The sequence below is a fragment of the Gastrolobium bilobum genome, unplaced genomic scaffold (genome assembly GCF_033153095.1).
Source record: "Gastrolobium bilobum isolate Gb01-03AN ecotype WA unplaced genomic scaffold, APGP_CSIRO_Gbil_v1 utg54037, whole genome shotgun sequence".
Classification (NCBI taxonomy): Eukaryota; Viridiplantae; Streptophyta; class Magnoliopsida; order Fabales; family Fabaceae; genus Gastrolobium; species Gastrolobium bilobum.
The window spans coordinates 173161-183213 of NW_026896086.1; the positions used below are offsets into that span (position 1 = coordinate 173161).

General features: G+C 36.3%; 1 protein-coding gene and 1 non-coding gene across 2 annotated transcripts; one reads left to right on the top strand and one right to left on the bottom strand.

Moving 5' to 3' along the window:
• Window positions 1-2530: 2530 nt before the first annotated feature.
• Window positions 2531-2632, top strand: LOC133297733 (small nucleolar RNA R71). The gene has a single exon (XR_009749673.1). It is a non-coding gene; the product is annotated as a small nucleolar RNA R71 (small nucleolar RNA).
• Window positions 2633-6094: 3462 nt separating this feature from the next.
• Window positions 6095-6493, bottom strand: LOC133297728 (uncharacterized). Its single transcript, XM_061496920.1, has one exon. It carries the CDS (start codon window positions 6491-6493, stop codon window positions 6095-6097), a length of 399 nt encoding a protein of 132 aa, XP_061352904.1.
• Between the last annotated feature and the right edge of the window lie 3560 nt (window positions 6494-10053).

The following is a 10053-nucleotide window of genomic DNA, read 5'->3' on the forward strand; positions in this document are numbered from 1 at the left end:
TCATTTACCACTTCCCTTCATGTATCAGATGCTTGAAAGATTAGTTGAACATGCTTATTATGAAAAAGGGATCAAAGTTGATAGGGCTAAGTTGTTAGTAATTGAAAAGTTCCCCCTCCCATTAATACTAACAGGGTTTGAATCTTTCTAGATTATGCAGGTTTTTACTGGAGGTTCATCAAGAATTTCTCCAAGATTGCCAAGCCTTCGAGTCAACTGTTGGTAAAGGATGTTGAGTTTAAATTTGGTGATGCTTGTTTAATTGTATTTTATATTTTGAAGGAGAGGTTAACCACCACACAAGTTTTGACGTCACAGTATTAAAACCTTCCATTTGAGCTCATGTATGATGCAAGTGACTATGCTTTTGGAGCGGTTCTTAGGCAACGTAAGAATAAGCTTTTACATGTCATTTACTATGCTAGTAAGGTCTTAAATGAGGCACACGTTAATTATGCCATAACTAAAAAAGAGATGCTAGTGGTAGTCTATGTGCATTAGATAAGTTTAGATCTTATTTGATTGGTTCCAAGGTTATTGTGTTTACTGACCATGCTGCTTTGAAGTACCTTATGACTAAGCAGGATGCCAAGCCACGCTTGTTGTGTTAGATGCTTTTATTTCAGGAGTTCGAGGTAGAAATTCGGGACAAGAAAGATGTAGATAATCTAATTGTTGATCACCTATCCAGAATTCAAGTTAAGGAATTACAAGATGGATTTGAAATAGAGATTCGTGATGCTTTTCTAGATGAACAAGTGATGGAAAATATCCTCGAACCTTGGTTTGCAGACTTTGCAAATTATAAAGTTGTTGGATCAATCCCAAATGACTTAACTTGGCAATAGAAGAAGAAGTTCCTATAAGATACGAAGAAATACATGGGGATGATCCATTTCTTTACCTTATATGTCCTAATGGAATAATCAGAAGATGTGTATCCGAGGAAGAGATGGCTAAGATACTTTAGTGTTGCCATGGCTAGAAATACGGATGGAATTTTGGTGCTGATTGGACTACACAAAAGGTGTTGCAAAGTGGATTCTACTAGCCCACTCTATTCAAGGATGTGCGAGAATTTGTGGGGAGATGTGATAGATGATAGAGGACCGGGAACATCTCAAGGAGAGATGAAATGCCTTTGAATAGTATATTGGAGTTTAAAGTATGGGGCGTAAATTTCATGGGACCCTTCCCCAAGTCCTACTCCAATCAGTATATCTTGGTAGCTATAGATTATGTGTCAAAGTGGGTGGAAGCGGCTGCTCTACCTACAAATGATGCAAAAATGGTAGTGTCATTACTGTGGAAAAAATATTTTCACTAGATTTGGGGTACCAAGGGTTATCATTAGTGATGGAGAAAACATTGTTGCAAATATATAAGCTTAATGAATTTAGGTTGGCAGCATATGAGAATGCAAGAATTTACAAGGAAAAGACAAAGAAGTGGCATGATAAGAAGATGACCTTAAAGGACTTTGAGCCGGGACAACATGTATTGCTTTACAATTCTCGTGTGAGGTTGTTTCTAGGTAAGCTTAAGTCACGTTGGCCTGGACTTTTTGTAATTAAAAAAGTATTCCCTTATGGTGTTGTTGAGATTTCACCAATTGATAATGATGAACCATTCAAGGTGAATGGATGCAAGTTGATGTTGCACCATAGAGGACAAGTTCACAGGGACAATAGATCTGTCCCTCTTGCTTCGCCTAAAAATTAGACTATTCATGTTAGGCTCAGGACGTAAAACAAGCGTTAATGTGAGGCAACCTAATAGATTTTTGCTTTGTCTTAAGTATTTTAAATTTTAATTTTGCTAAGAGATGGTAGTTGTGTGCACTGATCTATAGAGAACTCACGCATCAGGTAAGAAATTTTTTCAGAATTTTAAAATCTAATCATGGCGCCATTAGCACCAGACTCATGGAAACCATTGTTTTACCATGCTAAAGGCGCGAATCAAGAGCTGTCAGCACCAAAATTTTGCAAATTGCTCTATTTTATTGCGATAAGGGCGCCAACTTGGAGCTAGAAGCACCATGAAATCCCATTGCTTTTGTTTGGCATGCTAATCGCGCGGACCTGGCTCTCTCAACGCCATCTAGTAAGCCCCACAGTTCCCCCATTTTCTCGCGTTTACAGCGCCAATGTGGCGCACTCCGCGCCAAACAAGATTAAATTCTTCAGTTTGGCCGTGTTAAAGGTGTGAAACCATAATAAAGGTTTTTGTTTGGCCACACTAATCGTGCAGACCTGGCACTTTTACGGCAAGGAATTTTAGGACAATTAATTTTAATTCTGAATTTTTTAAAAAGGTAAAAGTAAAAGAAAACACCCTAATTTCCTTAACCCCCCTCCCAATTCTTTCCAAAGGCCAGTGAAGACATCGTTTCGCAGCACTTTCAATAATTTCATAACAAGATTCAAGGGTTCTTGTAAAAAAATATCCTTCTGCAGCAAAATCTAAGTGGGATTAAGAAGTGTAAACTATACCTTTGTAGAAAGTTTAGAGAACTCCCTACTTTTCTACTCCATGATTAGGACATTTCCTGATTATGTCCTTGTATCTTTCCCATGCTTCACAGAGATTTTCTTCATAAAATATTCTGAAGCTTGATATTTCTGCTTGTACATAAGCTACACAAGATATGAGAAGAAACCTTTCTATGAACTTGTTAGAAAGCTCCTCCCATGAGTGTATAGATCCAGGGGCAAGTGATTTCATCCAGGTCTTAGCTTTTGTCCCCAGACAATGAGGGAACAACCTCATTCTCATACTCTCTTCAGACAGACCTTCTTCTCTAAAATTATCATAGATATCTTGAAAAATATTTAGGTGAGTATATGGATCTTATGTGGGAAGTCCATTGAAAATTCCAGCTCCCTAATCATATCGAACATGATAGTTTTAAGCTCGCAGTTAAGAGCTTCTACTGGAGGTAAAGATACTTCTCTTTCTGGTCTGTTCTTCAAGGGAGCAACTGGTGCTCTAAAATTTTGTTCATGAGGTACCTCTTCATTATTATGGTCAATGTTATTAGCTATTTCTAGTCCTGACTTATTTCTCCTTAAATCTCTTCTTCTTCTATGAAAAATGCGTTCAGGTTCAGGATCAAAGAGAAAGAAAGGTATCTCAGTGTCAGAATAGGACACAGTTTCAAGATCTTCACTTACAAACCATTATTTATAAACAATGTCAACAACATTTTAGCAAATAAAGGAAGAATAATGAATAATATTAACAAAGTGTAAAGAAGAATAGATTCAAAAATAGAATTTTGTCTAAATTATTCTCGAAACGGTGCCAAAAACTAGTTGGGTGCTAGGATGCTTTGTAGGACGTTCCTTTACTTAGTATATCAAGAGAAAACTCATTCGTTCTCAAGATATTGACCCATTTGTCTAAGTGGGATTATTCGTGCCCAGATTATCGTTTCCACAGAGATAGTAACTCTAAATAATGTTTTGAACTAAACTTAAAGAATTTGGAAAGAATAGAAGAACAGTTTTGAACTGTCTGGTCTTTCGTTCCCTAATATATTAGGGGTGTTTCCTTAAAGACAAAAGGTGCAGATTGACTCTAAACAACTCCTTGCATCATTATATATTGAAATCCTTCCTGATTTCATGATGAGCGACAAATCATTGAAAGTTTGGTGTTGTGGTGCTGAAATGATAAATGTAGAATTTAAAGTTTAACAATAGTTCAGAGACAATACGGTGGTATGATAAACAAATAACAATTTTAACAAAAGAAACAGATCCATTGTTCCATTCTTAACTACATGTGTTTTCAACTCAAGACTTAACCCTTCTGGATTTGTTCAGGTCTTTTCACAGGCAACTCTGATTCCTCAGCTCATGGACTAAATGGCTCATAAGTTTTCATGTTTCTATGGCTCCCTTGACTGCAACAGTTACTAAGTACAGAACCTTTAGGGAACAAGGTGGTTCCTTATTCCTAAGGCAACTAGTAAGATTGCTTCCACAATCTTACCTTCCTCCTATGATTAAGTTGTCTGAAATCTTTTCCTTGAGGAAGTTTCTTTCTCAGTTGCGTACAATTTTTGTTGATAACCAAATATTTGAAAACGCTTAAATCATAAAAATACAAAAAGTTCAGTGCAAGAGTTCTAAAAACAATTCATTAAGAACTTCACAGCTTTTCCATTTCAAAATAACTTAGCCTATGACTGAAAATACAAACATAGTTATCTCAATCTGAAATCCTATAAACCCGAGATTCAGATCGAAGAGAACGATTGGAAGAGAAAGAAATAACAGACTTAAATTAATAAAACACAAGTTGAATACAACAGTAAGAACAACAAATGGAGAAAATGGATATTTTCTCGTGAGGAGTCTCAAATGGTGATGAACAAGAGAGAGAAGAATGTTGTCACTTAGCTACTGTCATAAACTATACAAATCACAAACAGAAACTTAAACTATGTAATCTAGGGTCTCTTTCTTAAGGAACAAGATGCTTTCTTCGTCTTCAACTGTCTTATTTATAGTTGAGTAGGGTGGTGGCAAACTTGTGATTTCCTCCAGTTGTTCCATGCTTGTGTGGAGAGTCAGTGAAGTGTTGTCCTAACATTTGATGAGAGTTGTTTGAAGTGATGGCTTGGGGTTGGATTTTGCTTTTTTGATGCTTGGTTACTATGCACTTCTGCGTTTGGATGCTTCTTTTTGGACTTTTTCTTGCAAAGTAGTGGGATAGAGTAAGGGTTAGCAGAGTAGGTACATGAATAAGTAAATCATTTCCCTTTTTCCTCTCTTTCATCTGTTGCTATACTGGCATCTGTTTCATTTCTAGTATTTTCGTTCTTAGTGATTGGGAACGTCTTTTAATATTAAAAATGGATGCCAGATTGCGGAGCAAGTGAGCTTTTGCAAATAAAATCAGTTCAGATTAGAATGAATTTTCATCCCATCAGTTATGATGTTGAATTCTATGCATGCATAACACTTAATATCCATGGCTATTTTATGATACTTGCTAACTTGTATTTGACACTGATTGAGTTAGATGCGCATGATTGACATGTCTTTTGCATAATTTACTTGATGTGCACTAGTATAAATTCACCATCTGATTTGCATATGCTGGGAATTAGTAGGTTGAGCCAAATAGACTGTGCACATGACCATCAAATATTTTGGGAGTTTCCATTGCATCATTTGCTGTGGATTGCTATGACAAAGTGTGGAAACCTAAATCTGAGAATTATGGCAATGATGTTGATACCATATATGCAAATTTGTTTTAGATATGGACTGGCTACTAATTATCCTATGTTCATGCTGGTAACTTTATGGTTTTCAGGGGAAATGGGTCTCTAAGTCCAAAAAGGGCACAACCTTAGGTACAAATAGAGTAAGGGTGGCCTCAGGCAGGGACTCAGGGTCCAATTTTGATGATACCAGATTCCGCTCTGCCAACTGCCAAGAGTGGTTTAATGCATGGTTTCTGCGAAAGCTTATAATTCCTGAAAGGAGAATTAGCCTTGATTTGCCTGAGGATTCCCCTATGTTGGCAATCATAAGGAGGAGGAAATGGGAGACACTGGTTTCATTTCCCATTGCCAGCTCTAGCATTTTACTACGTGAGTTTTGTGCAAATGCTGATAAGGAGATTATAGGGCAGAATAGGACATCCTAGGTGAGAGGTGTATAGGTTCCCTTTGATCCAGCTACTATTGAGAGTTTTTTGGAGACAACCTTTAACACTGAGGTGCGTTATGCATTCAAGGAACACTTCAATATGTTTGCACCGATGAAGAGCAAGGTGGTCTGAATGAGAATGTAACACGTTAATCTTGTTCTTCATTGTAGTTAATTTATTTGAATATTGGAGCCTTATATTGAGTTTTGAATATATAGGCTCTTTAATGAGTTACCCGAATTTAAGGGGTGATAGAAGCCTTTTACCCAGTTGTTTCGAATACAGTGGCTCTTTAACGAGTTACCATAATTTAAGGGCGTTTTTTGTGAGTTGCCAAAAATAAGGATCTTTTATGTTTATCTTTTTTTTATACATGAAAATGAATAAAAGACATAGCAAAGAACTAAAGACATAAAATAAAAGATTAGCCCTTTTCTTTCCGAGGATAAGGAATGCCAATCACGTCTGCTTGGAGAAGAAGTTTCAGCGAGCTAGGAGGTTCGTCAAAGATAACAACTTCTTGTAATTCAAAATTATTGAGGGGAAGATTAGCTAAAAAATTAGCACAATGGTTGGCTTTTCTAAATGCACGTATAACCGAAACTTGCCAGTCACGATCAGGAAGTGCCTGTATTTGAGTCACAAAGCGAGACTCTCGAGTTGCACCACCACATTTGGTGAGCAAAGCGACCACCGAAGTAGAATCACTCTCAAGAATTAGACGACGCCAACCTCTCTTCCAAGCAATATGAAGACCATTCCAAACCCCCACAATTCTGATGTAAATTTGATTGGACGAAAATTCATTCCCATCTAAGCTCATTTTGATGGTAAAATTTCATCTGTTCCTTCATCTGGTGAACAACTTTTGCATTAAAAACACATGTTTAGATCTTTATAACAAAAACACAGTAAGAAACGGATGATGAGGTAATCATTTGAGAAATACAGGAAAAAAGGGAACAGATTGGTTCATTAAATACACCTGCTCCACTAACTCAATCTCTCTGACCACTTTACTGGAAACGTTAAAAAGAAACTTCCAAATAGCATAAAGAGGTACAACAATCAAGCAGGAAGAAACGTGTATAGCAGAGAATAAAGAGTTACCATTGGGCAAGAGGAAAGCAAACATGGGAAGTGCAGAAGGAAAGACAAATCTCAACAATAAGTGTCCCATCCAATAACTTGCCTCCCAAAAGAATACTGTTCACACCGCCCCTTTCATGCAGTCAAGAAAATAACTCAAAGGAAATTACAAGCTCTGCCATCCACTCTTCTAGCCTATAAATAAGACGTTCTAACACGAAGAAATCATCGAATTCCTTAAGAAAAGATCACTTAGGATAGTTTCATTTATACTTTTCAGTTGTATAGTTTCTAGCAATAGTTAAGTGACAGCAACTCTACCTCCATTCTATACCTTCCATTTGAGACTCCTCATGAGCAACCTCCATACTTCTCCATTTTATTTTCTTGTAACCTAATATTGTATCTTATTAATATAAGTTGTTATTTCTTTTCTCTTCCAATCGTTATCTCTGAACTGAATCTCGGGTCTATGGGACTTCAGTTTGGAATAATTATGTTTATAGTTATAGCCATGGGCTAAGTTATTTTTGGAACGGAAAAGCTGTGAAGTTCTTAAAGAACTATATTCAAAAAAAATTTACTGAAGCTTTTGTATTTATGTGATTAAGTGGGCTTTATTATCTGTGTATCAATGGAAATTGAACTCAAACTGAGAAAGGAACTTCCATAAGGAAGGGATTTCAGACAAATTAATCAGAGGAGGAAGGTAGTGTTGTGAAAACAACACTACTGGTTGCCTTAGGAATAAAGAACCACCTCGTTCACTGAAGGTTCTGAACTTAGTAACTGTTGGAGTCAATGGAGCCATAGGAATATGGAAACTTGTGAGCCATTAAAGTCCATGAGCTAAGGAATCAGAGTTGGCAGTGAAAAAACCTGAACAAATTCATAAGGGTTAAGTCTTAGGTTGAGAATATAGCCATTTAAGAATGGAACAATGGATTTGTTCCTTGTGTTAAAAACTGTTTTTATCCATTCATATTGTTGTCTCTTAAATATTGTTATATTATAGTTATTTTCTTTCATAAATCTTATGACTATAAAACCAAAACTCCAATGAATATTGTCGTTCCTTCTCACATCAAGAAGGATTTGATATATAAGGAGTTGTTTGAATTCAGACTGAACTTACTATCTTTGAGGAATGTTTTCAAGATAATAGGGAATGAATAACCAAACAGTTCGAATACTATCTTTTCTTTTCATTTAATTCTTTGTAAAACAGTTTAAGGTATTATTTATAGTTCTATCCTCGTGGGAACGATAATCTGGGCATTAATAATCTCATTTATTACTTGATGCGTGCACTTGCGCACTTGGGTTGAAATCAAGAAAACGAATGCATTTCATCTTGATGAACTAAATAAAGAACATCTAAGCAACCAACAAGTTCACACTCAACAAAGAACATTGTAGATTCCAATGCGAGATGAAAATCCCATGAGCCAAGATTCATAAGGGTTGCGGAACAAACCCCCACAAGCAGATGCACCTGGAGATCCTATTGCAACACCTTCCGTATTAAGCTTAATGAACCCATCATGTCCACAAATTGACGCTGAATAAATACCCATCATAATTTTTTCTTTTGTATTCTTCATATATTTATATGTTTATTATTAAAATTTAGGGGCAAACGTTAACGGAGTTAATACATTTATTATTTATAATATTGTGCATCTCTCCTTGCTGGCTTCACGATTTGATTATTCACTACTGACTCTTTTTTTTTGGGTAAACATTCAGTACTGATTTAAACGGTGTGCATCACAACATTTTCATAAATATTTTTTTATATTTTTGATTTTAGGAACAAAATTGATAAGAAATAGTGTTCGATAAAACATGTTTTGTTTTTTCGTAACACATTATTTATTAAATACAAATATCGTATAATGTGCTATATATATTTAATACACATTGTTAATTAAAAACTCTCTTTTTTTGCATAGAAATAAAGATTTTGTTATCAAACAATTTTTTTTCTCAAAAACTCTTTAAAAACATAAAAATTCAAAAAATATACTTTTTTAACAATACCACGTAACAAAATCGTTGTTATATACACACAAAAATAACTACTTGTAGAGTTTTCGATTTTACCAACTCTTCCATGTTTATCATCATCACTATAACACCGAGAAATTTCACGGATTAACATTAATCTTCAAAGGTTCTTATCTTACAAACAAACATGCTCCTTATACAATTGTTCATTAATGATTGCATTATAATCCCACTGGCAACAATCATGTCATCAACCTTTCACTTTATAGCAAGTAAAGCATAATTTTTCTCCCTCACTCCTCTTCATTACTTCTGTCATATAATAGAGAATATCATATGTTGGGCTTCCTCCTTCAATGCTAAACTCAAGTTCATTAAGGAGTTTTCTAAAAGCCCTAAACCTTAAACCCTAGATTCCACCTCCTCTACATATTCATTAGTTGTGGGTGGAGGCTAGGTTAGAATTAGAGAAAAAATATTTGAGAGATTTGTGAGCAAAGCTTTGAGCTTTGTATTTTGAGAAATCTCTAGAGAGATTTTGAGTGAAACATCTCTAGGGAAGTTTGATTATCACCATTGTTGGAGAGGTTGTGTTAACCACCACATTGGTGTATTTTGATTCTTTGTATCCATTATTTTCATAGTGGACGTTTGATCTGGATTAGTTCCCGTGGGTTTTACTTTTTCATTGGAGAATGTTTTCCCACGTTAAAACTGCTTGTGTTATCTTTCTCTCTCTCCCCTTTATAATTTTGCTTTTTCGCTGCGCTGCCTGACCTGGTGAAGTTCAGGCCGAGGTAATATTGCCGAGATCCGAGATACAGGATCTTTGTTGACTGACTTCCACGAAAAGGCTTGTGAGCCGACTTGAGGGAACCGAGTTCCCAACAGTGGTATCAGAGCCTGAGTTCGACGGGTTCTAAGGGAGACGAGATGGAGACCAGTGGCATAACCCATGGTGGAGATATGTTCAAGCTGACCACAGACAATTTCACCTATTGGAGACCGAGGATGGAAGATCATCTCTACTATAAAGATTTACATGAGCCCATTATCCTTGATGAGAGACCGGCAGGCAAGACCGATAAGGAGTGGGAGATTCAGAGTCGTAAGGCGGTAGCTACAATTAGAAAATATATTGACAAAAGCCTCTTTGAGCATGTATCCGAGTTCATGAACGCGTACGAGTTGTGGACAAAGTTAGAGTCCATGATTCAAAAGAAGACTCCTAGGAACAAAGCACACCTGGTTCGCCGACTTGTGAAGCTGGAATACAAGGACGGC

Bases quoted from the DNA above. Each gene is read 5' to 3' on its own strand.
- LOC133297728 (XM_061496920.1), bottom strand. From the start codon at position 6,493: ATGAGCTTAGATGGGAATGAATTTTCGTCCAATCAAATTTACATCAGA.